The 22,703-nt window shown below is 38.3% G+C and overlaps 2 protein-coding genes across 5 annotated transcripts in view; one reads left to right on the plus strand and one right to left on the minus strand.

The window, feature by feature from the left end:
• Positions 1-6,531: 6,531 nt before the first annotated feature.
• Gdi (GDP dissociation inhibitor) lies at positions 6,532-9,984 on the minus strand. The gene is made up of 3 exons (XM_017090087.4): positions 9,439-9,984; positions 7,656-8,131; positions 6,532-7,523 (listed from the first exon to the last, which is right to left on the minus strand). Exons 1-3 carry the CDS (start codon positions 9,830-9,832, stop codon positions 7,062-7,064), a joined length of 1,332 nt encoding a protein of 443 aa, XP_016945576.1. The 5' UTR covers positions 9,833-9,984; the 3' UTR covers positions 6,532-7,061.
• A 1,122-nt stretch (positions 9,985-11,106) lies between these two features.
• Positions 11,107-22,703, plus strand: part of LOC108020933 (phospholipid-transporting ATPase VD) — a 28,051-nt gene continuing 16,454 nt past the window's right edge. Inside the window, exons 1-3 of one of the 4 annotated variants that reach the window (XM_070997543.1) lie at positions 11,107-11,347; positions 11,799-11,926; positions 20,687-21,925. In XM_070997543.1, coding sequence (XP_070853644.1) covers positions 20,907-21,925 — 1,019 coding nt within the window. In that variant the 5' untranslated portion in view covers positions 11,107-11,347; positions 11,799-11,926; positions 20,687-20,906. Of the gene's footprint in view, positions 11,927-20,686; positions 21,926-22,703 lie in introns of all 4 variants that reach the window. The other 3 variants (XM_070997546.1, XM_070997547.1, XM_070997548.1) reach the window with 3 other exon arrangements.

A 22,703-nucleotide genomic window follows, 5' to 3' on the forward strand; every position in this document is an offset into this window, starting at 1 on the left:
TCTACCATTTTTTGTGGCATTCTTGTTCAAACCACAGAAATGGCATGAATTACACTGTTGGAGTTTTTTTTCATTTGAAATATAGTTTAGTTTTAACAACTAGACCCATTTAAAAAACCTATATTTTTCTATTTATGTACAATTGTTTTGTAGTGACTGAAACACATGTATACATACCAATATATGAAAATTACTAAAAACCTCAAAATATATTGTTGCATGCTTTTAAGCACATGTTTAATTGATTTTAAAAGTGTACTGATGGCCACCTCGTTATTATCACTGAAATTCCATGAATTTTTATCCTTCTTTGAAACCGTTGCAAACTGTTTTCCCTTTAAAACATATTTGGCTTTTAAGCTGCGTTCCATTTTAAAATTAATAACACGCCTACCTTTTACAATCACAATTTTTTCTGTGCATGTACAGGGGTTTCGCAGTGCCCAAAAGCAGGCAACGGTGAAATGGCAAAAGCCAGAGAGCATCTTCAGAGCTGCAACACGAGAAGCAACAGCAGTGGCAATAAGATTACTTAATTGATTTAAATTTGCTTGTCTAGTAAGGAGATAGTGGGGCAAACTGGAAGGGGGGGGGCGTATTTGTATGGTATGATGTTGCACAGTGTCGCAAGCGATAATGAAGTTGTTGACAAGCTCGTGGCCCAATGGCAAGAAAATGCAAAGCAACAGCAACAATGACAATGGGAATAGGAAATGCAAGTAATTGAAAAGCAGCCAAAAGGAGCAGTGCACTGCAAGAAAAAAAAAGAGAGAAAAAAAAATATTTGCTTAAAATTATTTATTAACTTTTAGAAATTTAAAATAATTTGCTTCAAAGTTATTTTAAATATAAATAAATTGAAATAAACCAAGTAACCATCCCAAGTACCCATCTATTTTTCCCCAGTGCAGTCACGCCCGCGTCTTTCTGTTGTTGTTTTGGACTTTTTCAGCCAAGGATGTCGTTGCGGATAATGATGAGACGGCTGACGATGATGGGATGATGGCAGCGGCGGAGCAGACAACATGTCGGCTGCATTATATTCATAACGTGTATAATTAATCACATCACGCTGTAAGGAAAGCCCAAGAATTATATTCAATTTGACCTAATGGTCTTGTATCTGTGCGTGAGATTTATCCCCACTACTGTCCACTGCGTCAATTTAGCTCAATGCACATGCTTGTCGTCCTTAAGTCGCCAAATCATTGGTCCAACACCGTCAACTGACCCCAAAGGCATCATTTTGTTGCTTTGTTTTCGGGGTAAGTGTGTGTGTTTGTTTGCTGGCTGGTATCTGTGTGTGGCCTTTTGCGGTTGGCTGTTATTACGAGCCCAACGCGGTGCCACATTGCCACACTGGTCAAAAAATTATAAGAAACTATGCTCACTTCCATTAAGTTCCATATAAACTAATATTTTCCATATCTATTTTAAATTGTTCAATGGTAAAAATGATATATTTACCTGTGACTATTAAGTTAATCTTGGCCATAAGCGGATCAACGGGTGTGCGGATATGGGTGATAGATCCCCCCACTCGCGTGAAAGGTAAAAAGAAATGTGGTGTTCATAAAGTATGCAGCAAAAAGTGTTGTTTTGAAAGCCCCCCACGACCAAAACCTGGATCCGCCATTGATCCTAATACTTTTTTTTCTGTGCACTCATTTACACCCCCCGCTTGCACAGGAAATAAATTTGTCCTGAAAAAAGATAATAGCCCTTCCGATAATATATGTACATATGTTCCTACTCTGGACGACCAGGAAAAAAGTTTATCAGGTTTACACCTTTTACAAAGTATGCTTTATCGATATGAAAGTATATGATTATAGTGCCTATAATAATAAATCAAAAACTAAATGGATATGTTGTTGCTTATAAGATAATTGTACGCATCGAAATTTCTAAATTAGTCCTTTAACATATTATGGGTTATAAGAAATATGTACGAAATTGAGCCCTGAATGAATAAACAGTCAGTTTCAATAATACCAAACATAAGAAACATATCGGTTGAAACATTCTAAGGTGATTCGAAACATTGCAGTTTCATTTGTTTGTTAAAAAGTGTACTAATTTAAAGTAGGTGATTTAATTAATTTTAAAAGTCACGTTAGAGTCGAATCACACTGTTTAAAATGTTTCGAATCATTCGAATCTCACTGCAAAAATGTTTCGAAACATAAATTGTCTGGAAAATTTTATTTATTCATGTCATTCATGCTGCAGTACGAAACTCCCAAGTGTTTAATCCTGTCAGATTCGAAGTTTGATGTATTCCATTGCTCGTAATTATTATATTTTAAATGTCAAACACATATTATTTTTAAAGAAAATGCAAAAATATTTGTTATAGATACGAAATGATGTTTATAATATTTTTATTTTTACAAGTTTTTACTGAAAAGGAACTTGTTTTAAACACATCTTAAGTTAACCCTTGCCTACAAATTTCCAATACAATGCCCACATATTCATCTAAATTCGACTCTATATCATTGCATTATAAGGTCAATTGGGTAATTTCTTTCCGTGTAGAAGCGGGGCTCGTTAGCCTGACCATGGCCAACAGGAGACGTAACAACAAGGACGCGAATATAGATGCAGGCATGGAAGAGGGCTGGCAGCTTAGTCATGCCTGCCAGTGCTGCGTCGACATCATAGCTTTATCCCCCCCCCCCTTTCCCTTTCTCTGGCCCTGCCACGCCCATTATCCAGGCAATCCCCACTCCCGCCTTTCTCCGCTGTTGTATGTGACTTGCATGCGGCGCTGAGCGCCAAAGTTTTGACTTCAATTTGCCCAGTTACAAATTTTGGTCTTCTCCGGCGGTTTTTTCTACGCTTCTTTTTTGTTTTTTTTTCTGTGGTTTCGACCCATCTTGCAGAGAAAAAAAAGTAAGCCACAGCCAAGACGGAAGCAAGAGGAGCAAAAATGTGGTGAACGACTTGACCAGCATTGGGGCGACGTGTTTTGGCCACATCAGCGGCAAAATCATCATCATCACCAGAGAACAACAAACCTAATGGTTAGGGGCTAGATGGAGATAGAACTTTAAGCCCATTCCTTGGAGCCATGACAAATCAGCCGCAATGAGAGAGTTGCAGATGGCAAATGTGACAGGAATTTTGGAGAGGAATTGGAAATGTTGCAAGGGAAATCATCAGTATAATGCATCAATTTATAGATTGTACGGCTTGGAATTATTTTTAAGAAATACTGTTTTAACTGGGTTAATAAATTGTAAGCAGTAAAGATTACTATTTTTTTGTATTGTATAAATTAAATAACAAATTGGTAATGCTAACAAAAATGTCCTTGAAAATCAAGCCTTGAATATTGAAGAGTTAAACCTAGTTCAGAAATTCCTAAACACTTGTGGCCTCAAACGAGTTTAATGTTCAGTGCCTGGAGGAGAGGAATTAATAATATTGCAAGCAAAATCATCAATAAAATACATACATTTCTATACTGTCAAGTTAAGAGTCATTAATATGAAATTAAGTTTTAGCTTGGTTTAAAAAAGACAAGCGCTAAGGGTTTTTTCAACATTAAAAGGTTTGCTTTATTTATTTATTGTAACAAATTGAATAAAAAATTGGTAATGCTAACAAGTGTGTGCTTGAAACTCAAGCCTTGAACATTGAAGAGTTAAACCTACTTCAGGAATTCCTAAACACTTGTGGCCCCCGACGAGTTCAATGTTCAGTGATTCGAGGACAGGAAAAAAATATTGCAAGGAAAATCATCAATACAATGCATACATTTCTAGATCGTAAAGTTAAGAATCATTGATAAGAAATACTGTTCTAACTTGGTTAAAAAACACAATCACTAAGGATTCTTTTTTAACATTAAAAAGTTTTCTGTATTTATTTATTGTACAAAATGTATTTAATAATTGGTAATGCTAATAAGTGTGTGCTTGAGTTTCAAAAGCCTTGAATATTTCATGCCTAGACCTAAACCTACTTCAGGAATTCCGAAACACTTGTGGCCTCAGACGAGTTCAATGCTCAGTGACTGGGCAAGAGCGAAATAATGCGAAACGTCTTTGCACTTTTGCCTTTTCTAGGAAGCGGAAATTGGAAAAATACTGGCGGCATTTTGTTGGACAGGTCGTCGTCGTCGTTGTCGGGCAAGGAAAATAAAACCAAGGCACTGTGAAGTGCGGAAAAAAAACACAAACTGTCAGTGACAGCATTAAAACTAACAGGAATGGAGAGCGGCATTCTCAGCATTTTGCACATTCCTGGGGCATCGACAGGACCCAGGACGAGGACCCAAAAGTGAACTAGCGGACTAGCCTCAGACTCGTGTGGCATGCCACATGCAATTCAATAAGAATTTCCCACTTACCACCAATGTAAGGGGTGATTTAGACGGGGGGAGGGGGTGTAACTATTCCAAATGCATCCCAAACACTTGCTGTGGAATTCGTAATTGTGTCACATAAAGCCAACGAGGAGTCCTGGTCATAACTATAACCCTATGGCTACGTGATTCAAATGCGACGAAAAGCTAACAAACCCAAAAAATGGCTAGACTGTCATTTATGGATGCAGAATCCGGACAGATTTTCATTTACAACTGTGTCTCTTTAGTTCGGGGTTCGTAAAATATCACTTATCCTGCTTGGCACTTAGAATGTAGGTACATCTACAGATGTGGCGCAGCAAGATTTTTTTAAAGTTATGAGTTATGCTTTTATGAGGAATGATTCTGATGGGACGGAATGGCGAGGGAAACGTTTCTTTTTTTTACAGCATGGGAACAAAGAAAAACGTGCAGTAACTTAAACAATGTTTTATAAGAAAATGTATACATTTTTTAATTCTTCAAAAATGTTTCCTTTTTTTTGCATAAAACGTTTTTTTTTTAATTTTAAGAAAGGTCTGTTTAGAGTGGAACATTAAAACAAAAGAATTTTTAAAAAATTAAAAAGGTTTTAGCCGGAGAAGACACCAAAGTTAGGTGAATTTTGTTTAGGAGAATTATATTAATTTTAAACATCTGTTGTCTAGTAATACTTAATTGAAATATTAAGAAGTTAATATTTAAATATCTTTTTATGATGTAATACATAAATTGTATCCAGTTTGCGATATTTTTATGAGTAATGGTTCTTTCGTGTCAAACTTACAGAGGAAACATTTATTTTTTTGAATTTTTATCAGTTTATTTGCCGCATTAAAAGAATAAATTGCAGTAACTTTAGACAATGTTTTATAAAAAAAAAATATATTTTATAACATCTTTAATTATTTATGGCTTTAAAAGCTTTATTACAATTTTGTTTCCTAAGATATTTTTAAAGTGGTACATGAAGGAAAACATAAAAAAAATATTAATTGGTTTCTAGCCCAGGTGACAAAGAAATCCCATACAACCAAAAATAGTTAAAAATCATTTTAAATATCCGATGTCTAGTAATACTTGATTGTATTAAACATAAATGAATTAATATTAAAACATAGTATGATTTCATACATAATTTAAATATTTAAATTAAATGGATTAATATTAAAATATAGTAGATTTTATACAAAATTTAAATGTTTAATTTCCAATTATGTTTTAATACAAAATTTGTATCGAGTTCAAGATCACGAAGAGTTGCTTGAGAAATGATTTCACATCTAGTCAGCACTAAAACCTATTTTTGTAAAATGGTACATTTTTACTTTAAGGACTGCTAGGTGATTTATACTCATACTTAAAAAATAATGATTTGTTTTTTAGATTCGAATTGCAAAAACATTCTATATTTCCATCCTCTTTAGAGGTTGAGTACTCTTCAAATATACCGCCATTTGCGGTGTGGCAAAAGCTAAAGACGTTAAAACCCAGCTCATAACTAGGCCGGAACCATGAACTAAAGAATTCGAATTAAATGAGGCAGTGTGGTGGTGAAAAGCTCAAGGACAAAGTTTATATTTCCTGAAATATTTAGTCTGGTTGGCGCGAAAGAGTTTTGCGGGCAGTAAGCGGAAATTACCAGATTTTAAAATAAACTGGATTACAAGCGTCTAATGAATGTCATATTCCTGTTTAAATTTTAGCTCTTATGGTAAAAATAAATTTTTTAACCCATTCTGCTTGCCAACATTACCTCTCACATCCAAAATTTCTGCCACCAACAAAACCAAATTACTTTTTGTTTTTTATTTTTATTAAAAATGTAAATTCTGAAAATGCGGAATACCATAGTTCTCTATACCATTGACAATCTGTTAAGGTTTTCTTTTTATTTTTGTTGTCTGCCGCGCTTCGATCAGTTGCAATATCTTCGGTATGCTGCGATGAACTTTTTCGACTGTTTACATTTTCAATACCATCGATTTCTTCCTTTCTATTTGTTGTTGGGGATTACAATTACAATTATAATGCTGCATTATGCATGTGTGAGTGTGTGTCGTGTTTATAGGTATGTATTATGAATTTTTGCGGCCTTCGGGGGCACACAAATTGTGTCGATCACAAAAAAGGAAAACCAAGCAAAAGGGCAATATACATAGACAATATATATATACGATGTCATATTTTATATATATACTTTATTATATACTCGTACAACTAAAGTCCAAGCATAATCGCGTGACTGACTGTCTGTTCGGGTGGTGAAAGAGTAGAGAGTATACGTCGAGTCTTGCACCTTCGCTCGAGTCACAACAAGCTGAATCTGCATGAATTTGATTTAGATGCCTAACATTCACTCAGTGATACATATATATATATATAGACGTACACATGTACGCGACTGCATGTTGTATAATTTATGTTATATTGGTATATATATATATTTTCTAGGCATATCCAATATTGCGCGAAGCAAGCAATTCGATTCACATCTAAAACTTCATCTCTCGATGGAAAAGCATTTTGGTAATACAATTTCGGGATTTTCGTTTTTCTTTAGTTTTTTTGGGCTTTTATTTTGTGTTTTTTATCTTGGGTATTTCTTTAAGGTTTGGCCACGACGCTGAGACGATCTACGATGTTTGTGGCTGATGTTGAGCTGTCCAAATGCACCATAACCAGATGAAGCCCTGCTCCCCGCTTACTGCTCCTCATCGCCCAGCTCGTGCTTAATCTTGGAAAAGTCGAACGTCTCGCCAGTGCCGCGCTTGAATATGTTCAACACATCCAGGCAAGTGGTCTCAAAGTGCGTGGTCGCATCATAGGACTCCGAAATGAAGATCTGCGACTCGGATCCATCATCGATCGGCTCCAAGTAGTCCGAAATGGTCACAAACTTTTGTGCGATCGGCTCCAGCAAGTCCAAGCCGGGCTTGATCTCCACCTCCGGGTTCTCGGTCTCAACGGTGGTCGAGACCATGCCCACGAACCAGCCCTTGGCTGCCACCTGGTGAGTGGAGCTCACCAGCGACACGTAGATGTCCGACTTGCGGCCCACCTGCTTCTGTGGAATGATTATCTGCGTGGAAAGACCATCCTTGGTGCTGGCCACCGGATGGTCCAGAATGCAAATGCAGCGAATCACCTTGCCACGCTTGCGCACCTGTCAGACGGAAAGAAAGAAAAAATACTCCATTAATGTTTACTCGGAGAGGTTTATCGACATAATATTGACCAACTGATCATTGTTGCCAAATTGTTACAACTATAAAAAAAAACCTTGTGAATATCTCACCTTTTCGGGCACGTAGCTGGGATCGCAATAGACCTGCTTGCACTTGGCGACCTCGTCACCGGAGCGCACGCCCACCACCTTGCCACCCTCGCCGAGGACGATCTCGTCGATGGGCTTGTCCAGCATGTAGGTGCCGCCGTAGATGGCCGACAGGCGGGCGAATCCCTGGGGCAGCTCGCCCAGGCCGTACATCGGATAGAGGTAGGGCGACTTGCCGTACCGCGCCAGCGAATCGGAGTAGAGCTTAATGCGCCGGATGGTGTTAACGGCCGGCTCGTTCAGATACTCGTCGTCGCGGAAAAGGGCCAGGGCGTGGCCAGTGAAGTCCTGCGTGTTCCTGTCCAGGCCGAACTTGTCGTACAGACCCTGCATGTTGGCCTTGGTGGGGTCAAAGTCCTTCCAGGTCTTGGGGTCATCTTCCCGGAAGTCCTGCACGTAGATGAGGAAGTTCCGGAAGCGACGCTTCTCGAACATACCTGCAAATATATACAAATATTTACTTTAGTATACCTCATGTACCATATTGGTCAGTTTTGGGAATAGGATCTGCACAGAAGGGAGTGCGAGAGTCAAGGGTTTCAAGTTTCCCCGTTTCATTTTCATTTGCATGCCACAGACACACACTCATGTGGATATCCGCACGCAACTTAAGTTTGAAACCATTAATTTTGGGGGCGGTCGAGCCACCACCAACAATCAGAAACCACTTGCCACCCTGTGACGTCATTCTGAGCATATGTGTAATGCGGCCACAGTAAGGCCTTGACAGACAACCACTTTACTTTCAAATTAAAGGATCCTTAGGGTCTCAATTTTTAAAGAATATTTATAATGTTTTAGAATTTATTGTATTACTTTAAAAAATTTAAATTAATATTAAGAAAAAGTTTACTGTTATTTCTATCATATAAAACATTCTATCACATAAAACATAAGGGCTGTTTTCTCGTCCTCATTTTTTTCAAACAGTAGGTTTTAAATTCAAAATTTCCATCCGTGTTCTAGGTTTAAATTTGTATGATATTAACAGTAAAAAATATGAAACAAACAAATAATATTTACTAAAATAATGTTGATAAAAAATAGATTCAAATTGTTTTTTTTTTAAATAGCTAGAATAGGAAAAATTTAAATTATTTTTACATGATGAATGACGGTTGAAAGTCTTCGCTAGGCAAGCTCTACTGTAAAGTGAAGGGGTTCAATGCGCCTCGCCAAAAAGTTGGTTGCAAAAACTACTAAAAATTGAAATGGCAACAACTCAAGACCCAATCATAAATAAATAGAGCGTGTTTAACTAATTGCAATTGCTTGCTTCCGTGGAGAAGAGAAAAAACTTATATTTCAAGCAAAGCAAAATTAAGGTGTAAAATGGAAGCGAGCAATTAGCGGCAGGTGTATGAATCACCGAAGAGCGATTTAAATTGAGACCCCCAAACGTATTAGGGCGTTAATAGTTAGGCAAATAAAAAACAAACAAGGTGTGGAAATGTGTGGGGAAATTTTATAGAAATTCTTGGCCAAGCAGACGAAAACAACCGTTTTTCGGCTCACACACATACGTGTCACAGTTAAAAAATCAACAACAACAACAACAACAAGAGAGTAGCCAGCGAGTGAAAAAGCCGAGACAAAGAAGAAAAGAGAAAGAGAGGGCGGAAGAAGGGGAAGCAGATAACAGTCGAATACGAGTACATACACACACACACACGCACAGCTGGTAATTTGCACAATTTTCGAAGAAAGGGGGTTACAAAAAAAAGAGATATAATGAAAAACTCACCCATGAGATCGGATGCCAGGGCCTCCTTCTGGTCCACCGGCACCTTGGCTATCTTGCCGCCCTTGTAGACGTAACTGCCCTCGATGGACTTGAACTCTAGGTAGCGGGTGACGCCCGTGTGGATCAGCAGCTTGACCAGCTGTCCGTTGGCCATCAGGAACTTGGGAATCAAATCCACGTTCCAGTCCCGGCCACGCCCGAAACGCTCGCCGGGCGGCTCCAGGCCATAGCGCTGGAAGAGCTCCTCCAGCGGCGTTATGGAGGCCGACTCGCCGCCATAGTACTTGTTCCGATCAATATGCAGCACCTTCTTGCCGGACACGGACAGCATCCCGCTGAGGATGCACTCCTTCAGGCCCGTTCCCAGCACAATCGCGTCGTATTCCTCATTCATTTTGGCTCAGGCTCGGGCTAACACTTGTCTTCTGGCAATCGTATTCTCTATTAGTTTCTATCCGGGCTTTTTTCGCCTTTTTCACTTGCTGCGACGTTCGATTTGGTGGACTTTTCTCTGCGCTCAATAATTTTTCTCTACTCGCTCGCCTCTTGCTCGTCCGCTTTGCGCCGCCCGTCCGTCGTCACGCCGTTTGCTGGTCACGTCACGTTACGTTACGTTTCTCTCGGCAAGCGCAGGGCTGCATTGCCGCGAGTTATCGGCGATTAATTCTGCACGGAACACGGGGAGACTTCATTTAATTTGGAATACAAAAGGAAATATTAAATAATATTCAGCTGATATTTTGAAAGTTATAAAATTTCTTATATTTTAATGCCTTAGGAAGTTCCACCTCTTAAATTATGGTGTTTGCAGGGCTGCATTAGGGCCGCAAAAATTAAAGAAAGCCATTTCAAACTTTTACTTTTACATTATTACGAAGCGCAAAGCAAGAAATTAATACGTTGTATTTGAATGAGACCTACTAGGACAGTTCTAATACAGTCCGAATTAGATTGCCTTTGTACAATGTACATACAAATGTGGACCGCCCTAATGTACATACATAAGAAATAATCTTTTTTTCCATTAATAGATTGTGTAAAATTATAAAAATTATTCATTTTATTATGATTTTCATTATATCACACATACGGTGCTTCATAAAAAACTCTGGACGTAATTCGAGGGAAACTTGTACTGATGCTTACTTCTATTTTTCCCGAATTTTGCTTTAAGTTTATAGCAATATGTTAGCTAGCTCCTGGCCCACAAAGATAACTAAAAATTTGGAAGGAAGAAAGATGGCAATATATTAAGTTATCAATTTGCTTAATAATACTTTATTTGTAACTCATTTTGCGCCAAGTACAATGGTTCGATTTTCGATCGATGTATCGCATACTGCTTTATCGATAGTACTAAAAGTTACGCGAACCGTGGAAGCGTTGCCACCCTAGATGTTAAAATTGTTGGCGATTTTTTGCATCCCATACAAAAGTAAACACTAATATAAAATTTACTTAAATGATATACGTGCTTAAACATTCTAAATACAAACATGATGAAAGCCCGCCAAGTATTTTTGAATTCAACACGGCTATCGGCACTCTTCTTGCCCACGCAGCTCTTACGGCGCTTGCGTCCTATTGCTGGTCCCTCGCACACACTCGAACAGCTGATGTTTTCCCCACACCGAGCTGATGAAGCCTCTATAGAAAATAGAGGTGATTTTTGGTCGAAACAGCGAGCGGTTCGGACGCGAATTCGGACGCGATTTTGTATCGGGTTATTATTTGGGTTGTTACGTTCTCCGCGGTCGTTTCTTGTTTCTTTGTTTCGTCGGATTTTCGCGTGTGCAGCGCGGCAGGCAAAACTAATCATACATAATCATACATTTTCGTGGAGAAAAAACACACGGCAATGTAAATGTTTGATTATTTTCATTTAAAACGGAGCCAAACAACTGTGTATGTGAGTGTGTTTGTGTGTGTTTGCTGGCTGCGTGTTTGTGTGGAAAAGTGAAAATGCGATTTGGGCCATAATTGTATTGAAATTCTTAGCAACAACAAAGCAACACCTCGAATTGGTGGCAAAAAAATAAAATTAAAAGAAAAAGAAAAGAAAAACCGAACAAAACAGAAATAACGAAAAAAAGGTTCAGGCTAAGAAGTGGAAAAAGTGAGCGGCGGTGGGATTTTTCTGTGCTGGCCAAGTGGAAAAGGTCTTAATTGAATAAATATTAATCGGAAATTCGGCTTCGCGGAATAATAATAAAAAGTAATTAATGTCTCCTGTCCCGCTCGCACTTTCTGCCTGACCTCGGTTATCATATGTTTAATGTTCTTGTTGTTGCTTCGAATGCGCTGCAACATTTTGTTTTGTTGCCATGCTGAAAATTGTTTTCATCCCTGCGTAAAAATAGTTTCAAATATATATAATAAAAAAAAAACCCCAAGGAGGGAATGAAAAAAGTTCCCCAAACAAATCAATTGATCGAGAAAAGGAACATATAAATCCACGTCTACTCTTTTATTGCTATTGTTTTATTGGGTAAGTTTTTTCGTTTGAATCAAGTTACCATATTAAAAATTGCAAAGGCAAAAGTCGGAGGGAAAAAAAAACATAATAAACCACAGACGGCGGCAATCTACAGAAAAAACAAGTTGGTTGCCAAGAACCAGTTAAGCGTTGCAGACCAACTGCCCCTTCCCCCGCCCTCCGTCCCCCAAAACCGATGACGGGTTTTTACCTGCCCGCATCATCCCTCTCGCTCCCTCTTTAGCACACAGCATCCGATCGTTCTGGCTTTTCCCTCTCTCTCTTGGACTCTACCTATCTTTGTCTCGCCGGCATTTAATAAAAGGCAAACAGATTCAAACAGTCGCGGTTTTAACTTCTTCTTCTATGCGGCTTTGGATTTCTTTGCACAAGCACTGCATTTGAGATGCTTGGCCCCACGGTGCACAGTGGGATAATAATCTAAAATTGGTAATGTAGAGTGGAAAGAAACCGACCCCCCACATTGAATAGGCCAATAGGGCGCTCATAATCTAATTTTACTTGTAGGTCACAAAATGAATTAATTTATCATCTATTATCTACAAAGCCCTTTTTAAGACCCCTATAATCATTGGAAATTGTTGAAAAACTGAATTTCTTGAATTTTTTATTTAAATATTTTATATTTTAATCGTATTTTATATTTTAGGAATATATAATTCTGCCACATTATTTAATTTTTTAGGTTACCAGCTTTCTTTAAAAATGAATCTAAAACAGAACCACTGTTTCTGATCAACACTTCAGCTGATACAAATAGCAGCTGTCAAAAATTTCCGTTATTTACCTGAGCGGAAAAACAAACTAAAGCCCTTTTTACCTGTGACATGCTTAAAATTCCATCAATGCGTATTTTTTATTGCTCTATTTTCGTATGCTGTAAAAGGCAAAGGGGCTACTTGAATTTGGTTAGAAAATGGAAATTTTGAGACCGCTCTGGGTAGTATTTTCTTGCCAACCACTGTGCGATGTCTTTGGGTACTTCTCCATCTGTCCCCCTCCCTCTTTCACCATCTTTTCAATTGAGTTCAACGGTAGTTGACGTTACTCGCTTGCTAATTGCAGTTGAGGGAGAAAGAGAAAGAAAGAAAGAGAGCAAACAACAACTTTTAACTGTTACTTGATGCGTTGTTTGCTCGTTTGTCTCTGCTTCATGCAATCTATTAGTCGCTCTCCGTCGCACGCCCCCACCCCCACTCCCCCTCTCTCTCTGTCGCTCTCTGTTGCTCCAGGTACCGTTAAGACAGAGCTTGGAGGCAATTGACTCCGATTCGCAATCCGCAATTCGCGATGCAGTGGAAGCGAAAACAGCAGAAGACGAAGCAGAGACAGAAAGAGGAAGAAACAACGGAAGCAACCGACTTATCTCCTGTTTTTACAGTTTAACGCCGCCGATTATGGTTGGCTTAGTGCTCATTTAATGTTTATAACCAAAATATACCCACTGTTTGCGACGTGTCTCATAAGCAAATTACACTTATCGCCAGTACAATAGAACTATCCATATGTATCTTAATTAAAACTTATTTTATTTCAATATATTCCATGGTTTATCACTTAATTGGAAAATGTAAAGTTTTTTCTGTCCAAATATGACAATATTATGAAGTTGCACGTTCTCTCCCAGGGGTAAAATAGAATTCTTATTTAATCTTTTTCAAGCGTAACCTTTAGAAATTGTAAAGTTAAAAAAATATTTTTACAACATGTTCCCCTTCAAATTGCATTTATTTTAAAACCTGTTAATGATACTGCCCTATTCAAGGGATTTTCCAACCCGAACAGAGCCTGCCCACATAATCAAATAATAAGATCCACTAATAGATGGTTGTTAAAGCTAATTGCTAGCCAGTACAATATGTTTGTATGCAATTATCAAAGATTATCAAAAGCAAATACTATTGAAGCTTATTCTAGGCTTCAATTTGCACAATGTACATGTATAATTATTCAGTTTGCCCGCTGTTGTACATTATAAATATGAGTGTGGAGTAGCTTATCATCCCATTCTTAGATGCCTGGGTAATTCCAAAAAGTTTTGTTTTTTGGAATTTCAATACAAAACTTGTACAGGAAGTTCCTGGCAGTTCGAAAAAGGTTATAGCATTAACTGTTGTGTCGAAAGGCATGTAAAATGATAAGCGAATTCCGGGGAAAATGCCACTTGTATCTGGGTGTACGAGTACGTGGCTTCGACACATCGCGTGGCTTTTAGCTTCGGGGTCTTATCACTACGTCAGCTGGCTGCTATATAAATATGTATATTCCTTGTCTTTAATATGTACAAAACACTACATATTCTACGCTTTCAAGTGGTTCAGTCACACTTTCGGTTTATTTAAAGCAATCGCTGGCCCTCCAGGGAAAATGTTTTCGATTTGTTCCTGGCCTAACTTAATTGATTACACATTGCGTTCTTATGGTTCTATGGCGATTTGGTGTTAGTTTTTGTTTATGGTGTGGATAATAGAATTTGCGATTGCGGATAGGCAAATCGCATGGATAGGGCTCATAAAACTCACTGCTGTCAATATGATTTGTGCCCAACGTTCGGTTATCGCTTAATTTATAACGTCTTTCTTATCGTTCCAAAGTGTCTTTGTCTTTTCATTGTGACAAGAAAAGCTTGTATTTCTATCTAGGTATAGGTACCATTTTACAAATAAGTTTTAGTACTTTCTTATTTAAACATATTGTTTAGCTTAGTTTTTTGCGCAACAGCAGACGCTGACAAATTCCTAAAATAACTTAAGGGAAATCACTTGTGTTTACAAAACAAGATCAAAGTGAAATCGTTCACATAATTCTGTGTATTTCTGCTGACCACAAACAAAGAATCTCTACCAACCTAAATTTAATTTCATTTTTATTTGAGCTACTGCTTTCGTTATCGCATCCTGTGCAATTTAGTCGGGTTTTTGTGGGTGCCTTATTTATGATTCCATTTTTAGTTTGTATTCGTTATAAGCCTTTTTTAACATTTCTATATTAAACATTGCTATATGTTTTAAACAAACACTATCTATTTTACTTCAAAATATGGAATTGAATGTGTGTTTTTCAGTTGTTGTACCTTGTTAAAACAAGTTAAGCGAGATCTAAAACTTGTTTGCAGTTTTACTGCCCTACACTTTCTGGTTCATAGAAAACAAACAAATTTTGCTTGTTTTCTTTTTACTCCCCTTACTCCAACTATTATTCAATTAATTTTTATGACTTGCAATTGAGCAGTCCTAAATGGAGGGTGCCGATACTAGGCACCTATTGTTATATTACTTACTTAGTTCGTATCGAAAGTCAATCGATCTCTGGCACCGTTGCAAATTAAGAAGGAATGCGAATAATTGAATACATTAGTATGTTAATTTGGCTTCGAGCGCTTTGCTTAGGTCAAAGCTTCAATCAGACGTATACTAAGTGTAGGTGCACAGCTGTTCAATAGTTGGCGATGAGTTCGGGCTGCTTCGTGAGTCGTAATCGAAGAATCTTTCACTCGAAATATAAAAAATAATTACACAATATCAACTCCTCTTTGGAATATAATTCTGTTAAAAACAGATTAAACACAGTTTTTTTGAAATCATCAATAGAATTTTTTTTAAAGAGTAAAAAAATGTTCAATAAATTCATCGCAAACTATAGATATTATCCTAATAAAATTTTTCAATGGTCCAACCGTTAAGCTATGCTAAAGCTAATTATAAGAAGAAATACTTTAAAACATATTTATGTTCCATTTTCACATTTGTTGTGTAGTTTGCACAACTTAAACGATTCAAAACAATAACCTATTTTAAACCATACTTCGATTTCTTGTCACGAGCTCTTCTCCATCACAAAAGTTAGCCCTGTCTGTCAACAGTGGTGACGATGTAATTGAAAAGATAGCAGCAGCGAGTGGAGGCGCCCCCGTCAACAGTTTCTAATTAGTTGTGAAACTTTGTGGCCCCTTCGCCGCCCATTGTGGAGATGGGTGTTTTCTTTTTTGCTAGTCTGAAATTTGTCTGGTCGCCGCGAATATTCTCAGAGTGTCGGAAGTTTTCCCATGTCAAATGCCAAAGCATCGTAAATTTCGAACTCCATTGTTCAGACTCACAAAGATGCCTTAATTAACCAGCCCACAGAATTAGCATACGAACGATTTTATGGAGAGTATAGGTAGAGATTTGTATGCTATTTGTCGTGCTCGTTGACGGGATAAGATTTATACTAATAGCGAGTTCGCTACAGAACTGCCTAAAATAATTTATGGGAGTTGAAGTCTAAGTTTTAAGGTGCGCAATTGCATTAATTTGTTGGTACTTATATATGTATATTGTTATCGGTGGAAATAATTATTCATCGCTCAGATTGCAATATCAATTATACGCCCCGATGTACGGACATTAATATCTCGACTGGAAAAATGGCACAACAGCTGGTACCCCAGTGCTTTTGAACCCGATAAATTGTTCAGCTTTTAAGTTAATGACGGAAAAGAACGATAAATATGGAAGTGGAAGTTATGATAAAGAAAATGTGCTTCTTATAGGAACTTGAATAAAATAAAAAACAAGGAAGAACGCTATAGTCGAGTACCTCGACTATCAGATACCCGTTACTCAGCTAAATGGAGATATGCAAGCAGCAAAGCGAGATTAAAATGCGCCACCTACCGGCGGTATACAGATTTAAGCGTTATGGGCGTTAGAGTGGGCGTGGCAAATTTTTTTTTGGATCAATCGATAGGTATCGACGAGACCAATACATTTCAGTTAAAATTTTTTATCTAGCTTAAAAATTGTGGGCGTCACAGGTTTTTGCGGTTTGTGGGCGTTAAAGTGGGCGTGGCAAACTTTTTTTTGAATCAATCGATAGGTATTGATGAGAACAATACATTTCAGTTAAAATTTTTATTCTAGCATCAAAACTGTAGGAGCCACAGTTTTGGGCGGTTTGTGGGCGTTGGAGTGGGCGTGGCACATTGCTGAAACAAACTTGCGCTGCGTAAAAAGCTCAGGAATCTGCACGCCAAATCTCAATAGCCTAGCTCCCATAGTTTCCGAGATCTCAGCGTTCATCCGGACGGACAGACAGACCGACAGACGGACAGACGGACAGACGGACAGACGGACATGGCTAGATCGACTCGGCTAGTGATCCTGATCAAGAATATATATACTTTGTGGGGTCGGAAACGCTTCCTTCTGCCTGTTACATACTTTCCGACGAATCTAGTATACCCTTCCCTTTTACTCTACGAGTAACGGGTATAATTAAAACGCAGAAGTTCCAATTTTTGTTGGATTTCTGTTTTGTTGAAAAATTATTTATTGGCCTAAGATTTTGAAAAGATGAATCGTTCTTGAAAACAATAAATAAATTTCATAAAGAGCTGTATACAATGGCCGGGAATTTACCTTTTGACCAAATGGTTGAGTTCAAGTTTTGATAGATCTGTATAATTGTACAACGCGAAACAATTGGTAAACAATTAAAAATTGCGCATTGAAAAAATAAAGGGTTATAGTTGAGGTACTTTACCCACTGAACTTTTGATTATCCAATTTTAATTGTTTTGAAATTATTTTGTAATCTTAGATATTACTCATTAAATATTTGAAAGGTTTCGGCTAGCATTGTTTTCAAAAAAGATATGCGCCTCAAAATATAATTATTACTAAACATATTGTTTGCTTTTATTTGCCCGCTTTATATGTATATATATAATTAATTTATAATTGGCCTGACCATAAATGCGTTTTCAATGCAAGGTCGGGCATTTATTGAACTGAAGTGAACACTTAAACGAAAAATATTGCCCAAGCAATTTTAAATATAAATGGCTAGGCGATTCTTACATATGTGAGTTTTTCACCTCGTCAATTGCTGCTCCAATCGTTTTTCCCCGAGTTCAATAACAATGACAAATGGGCATCTTAGACATCTGGCATCTGTTCTGTTTGATTTTTGGTTTTGTTGCTATTGAAAATGCAATGAACTTTACAGCACAATCGCAATTTATTTTTATATTTGGTCCGCTCCCGTTTCTCTTTGGCTTTTTGGCTTGTTTCGATACCGATTGTGGTAATCGCACCCGGTTTTGGGCTTGGCCTGATGGAAATGTTTATCTCCACGGTTTTATTTCGCATGTGCGTGGCTAAAAATAATTTCGATTTTGTTATTGCTCCTGCTGCCGGTGCTGCTGCTGAAAGTATCGACAACCGCAAAAGCTAAAAGCCAGATACGGATACCTCCACATACGCAGATATAGATACAGAAGGCACTTTGAAGTCGGCCATTGAAGGGGCTTCCACTAATTAGCCGGGGCAGGAGCGAACTTATCAGTCTGGCCGCCTTCTTGAGGTCGTTTAACCCATCGGGGCAAGTAAAATAAATCAAGTTTTGGCACTCGAAAGTCTTTTCTAGTAGCTCGTAAAGTGGAAAGAAAGGAAAATTAAAAGTCGCAGACAGACTTGGTAAAAGTTTCGTTCTTTTCTCTATTGCACTTTTCTTTTTTAATTTTATTTTTTTCCATTCTTGTCTGTTGTGTCTTTTTATGGTTCTTAGCCATGACAATGTCAAAAACCCAATGAAAGCTAAATGACTAAGCATACTACTAGGAGAACTACAAAAAAAGCAAGAAAATGTGTGTAAATGTAATAACAAATGTTTTAGCAAAGAAAGTTTTATTTCACCGTGTGATTTATGATTGCCCGAAATGATTTTACTAATTTAAATCATATAAAACCAAGGAAATAAGATAGAAAATGTATAGCTAAACTCGGTCGTGTGCCAAATTCATTTTTAGCTTTCTTATGCCCACCAAAGATTCTTTGGCTGTTCGTAAATATAACGTACATATATAGAAACCGCAATCGGATGTACATATATGCACATCTATATATTTGGCAATTGTATTACGCCATGGGGCAAGTTTGCTCTTCGAAATGGCTTCCCAAATTAGTTCATCGCCCATTGAAAAATTAAGTTAATTTGTTTTCCATTGATAAAAGTGGCAAAAATTACTTGCTTTAATTAAAACATGTGTATTCGAGAAAGACTTCGTGTAATAAATAAAGCAATACTTCGCTAATAGCTGAAAAGTAAACATTTTAATTTATTCAAGTATTATTCATACAAGATATGTATCTTTGAGTAGTGCGAAGCATGGAAAGTTGAAAATAAATATTTTATTGTTATTAAATAAACGCGCTTGACCCTGAGATCAACAAAAATATGAACATAATAAAGTAATGTTTAAAGGAAAATGTGAAAAATGTTGTTACTTGCTTGGAAAACTAAGAGTGGTGCAATTGGATGTTAACATTCAACCAGTCTCTATGCATTTTTATTATCTTTTTCGGATCGCGTTTAATGTGAAGACATTTGAACAATAGAAGGCCCCTCTTTATGTGGCATCTGTTTAGTGAATGGAATGATGAATGAATTATTACTGTTCTCTTAAGAAGTTGAACATTCTCGAATCAACAGAATCGTTCAAGGCGAAATATGATTAACTATTTCTTTGACCGGAAGTCCGATAGGCTTTATATGGTCATTTCAATATATCAAAAACCTAATCAAAAATTCAAAGATTTTTTTTTTAAACAGGAAGTGCAGCACGCGCTCTTTTTCAGATACCAGTTTGCCTAAACTTTGCTTAGGCTTACAGCCATTCGCCAATTTGAAAGAAGGTTCCAATAACATTTGACCTTGCTTTCGACACTTTTGACAGCTCAAAAATCAAAGTTCAAGCCCAATGTGAAAATTGTTTTTTATTTTTCGGACACCTTGAACTTTTTTTCTGTCACTGCGGCAATCGATTGAGTTGAAAAATCTTGAAAAGCAGCTGTGAAGCCTAAAAACAACAGAGGGCAACCCACATGCAGGTTTTGGAGTAGCAAACGCCCCCATTCCCTGCACCCGCGTTACGCTTGACCTTGTGGGTCTGAGTGCCCGCTTCTGCTCTTTTCGTGATGTTTTCGGGTCGGCTCTTTGGCTTATCGGAAGCCCCCAAGTCTTGAATCAAGGGCAAGCTTTAAAAGCGCGCGTTTTTATTATTATATTTCGTTTTCATATTTTTGGTGGTTAAGTGAGTCGGACGGGTTCGATAAACTTTTGGGCAGCAATTAAACAGTCTCGTTATGTTTTTATGGCTCCGAATGTAATTTGTAATCGGACTGATCTGTTTCCACCTTTCGATCTCTCTTCGTTTACCAATTCAGTTCGCTAGTTGCTTTAAAAGATATATGCCTTTAATTTGTATCACTTGATCGGCTTACTTCTGTTAAATCATTACAAAAACCGACTTTCTTTTTGATTATACTTAGAACTGTATTTTGAGTAATTTTTGAAATTTGTTGAGACACGAATGCTAAAGCTGATCCATCGTTTACGACTAGCTTTATGATGGAAATATGAATATGTACATTCCTTATCAAGAAGCTACTTATATTCCGTTTAAAAATACTAAGAAACAAAAAGTTAAATGAATGTACATAATAGGTACAACATATACATATGTACATGCTTTCAATTAAACTAAAAACATTTTTCATTTCATCATCAAGGTTACAAAATTTAATGAGTTAAACGTTGGTTCTCGAAACATTTCAATAAGTACCTAGAAACGATAATTATGTCAGTCATTCCAAACAAATCAAATTGAAAACGACAAAGTCGAAATGGACTAATATTATTATATTATAATGTATTATTTACCTTATATATACATTTCATTCAATTAATTGCGACTTTTTTCATTTTCAGATGATGGCTTCTGCAACTCAGGGGTCAGTGATGAATCCCCCAACTTTCGTGTCCAGGTGCTAGGATCCACTTTTGCATCGCTTTAACAACAGCATTTGGAGATTCGAATCGGGATACGAACTCCCACCTACACTGAGTTAAGCCGCAGATAATCCACACATATCCGAGGTAGATCGTGGCCAGGCCGAAGAATTCAATCTGATGGTTGTGGCTTGCGAAGATGCCTTCAGCGAACACGGAAGACTTGCGGCGAAAGTTTCTAGTAGTGCAGCAGCAGCGCTCAGCACCGCCCAACCTGGCTGGCGACAGTCTGCCCTCGGCGATACCCAATGTCGGTGTCAACTCCGCGACCACCAGCCTGATGATGACGACGTCCACGGGTCTGGTAGGAGTGACAATGGGCGCCGGAGAACCCGAGCGAACCTATGTCTTTCCAGGCGGCAATCCGCTAGTAGGTAGCGCACCTGGCGGAGGACAGGGCATTCCCGGAGTGGCCATGGCGGCTCCCTCGAGGGGCCATGCCCGCTCAATTAGCCATGGCGGAGGAGCCATTGTCGGGGCCAACGGACGACCCATAAAGTCGGCCATGAAGGGTCACCAGCGGGCCTTTTCGCAGGGTCAAATCACAGACTCACCACCAGGAAGTGCTGCGCCGGCGGGTAGAGGTCACAGTCGCGTGGGATCCAAAACAGATTTCATCCTGCCACCGGGTCACAAGGAGGAACCGGCGCGGGAACCCTCGGCGCCCACCTCAGCGGCTGGGGGGCGTGGCCATTCGCGGCAAGCCTCGAGATCCGAATCAATATACACACTCCGGCGTACAGAAGTACCGCCCTGGTGGAAACGCCTCAGCCTGTGCAATTACAACACCGCCGATAAGTTGGAGGAGCGGAGCTATCGGATGGTGGTGCCCAATCACACGGTGCCACCGAAGACACCCAAAAGGGACCATCCCAATGGACAGTTTGTGGGCAACAAGATACGGACGACAAAGTACACGCTGCTCTCGTTCATACCGAAGAACCTGCTGGAGCAGTTCCATCGAGTGGCCAACTTGTACTTCATCTTCATCGTCCTGCTCAACTGGGTGCCGGAAATCAGTGCCTTTGGCAAGGAGGTGGCCATGATACCGGTGCTCTTCGTCCTGGGAGTGACGGCCGTAAAGGATCTCTTCGAGGATCGGAGAAGAAGGGCGTCCGACAAGAGGATAAATAACACCACCTGTCGGGTGTACGATGGGTGAGTACATTATATTCTAGAAAAGCTTGGTTTCTAAAAGAACAATTGATTTTTTTATAACCAGAAATTGTTTTTAATTTAATAATGAGTGAGCTTAGACCAAACCATTAAAGTAGTTCGATATTTCCATAAGTTAAAAAAAATATCTATCTTGATTCATCGATTGATAACAGTAAACAAAGGAAAATATGAAAGGTTAGGTTCTGCCACAATCATAAATTTGATAAAAGATAATGAAATCCTTAAATCCCAAAGTTGATTGAAAATTGTGTTATTAATTTGTATTAAAGGCATATAAAGGCAGGGCGTGATAAAGAAATTCTAAATGACGTTGTATTTCAATTGGCTGAACAAACAATGCACTTGCCAAGGAGGACTTCATTCACAAAACTAGTTTAAACCAACGAAAATTTAAGTAATTGAATTATGTATGTGACCAATTCATTCACAAAACCAGTTTAAACCCACAAATAATATTGTCAATAATGGGACAAGTGCCACAAGCCCGACACTTGCCCATTATACTTACAATCTCCCCGACAATTTGTCAATTTCCCGTTAGGAAAACTTTCCAGAAGTCTTTTGTGAAAAGTAAACCAAAGCATTTGCCAGATTTCGAACCCTCCGGGCAAGACAGATTTTAACGAGCCACTTGGCTTTGGTTTTATGTACGTCTGCCTCGGGTGGTTGCTCCTATCCCACCCCATCGACCACTGGTTGCTGATGTAAATTGTTTGTCCCGTCTGCGATTTGTTGGTATACCTACATATTTTAAAAC

Source organism: Drosophila suzukii, chromosome 2L, assembly GCF_043229965.1.
Source record: "Drosophila suzukii chromosome 2L, CBGP_Dsuzu_IsoJpt1.0, whole genome shotgun sequence".
Classification (NCBI taxonomy): domain Eukaryota; kingdom Metazoa; phylum Arthropoda; class Insecta; order Diptera; family Drosophilidae; genus Drosophila; species Drosophila suzukii.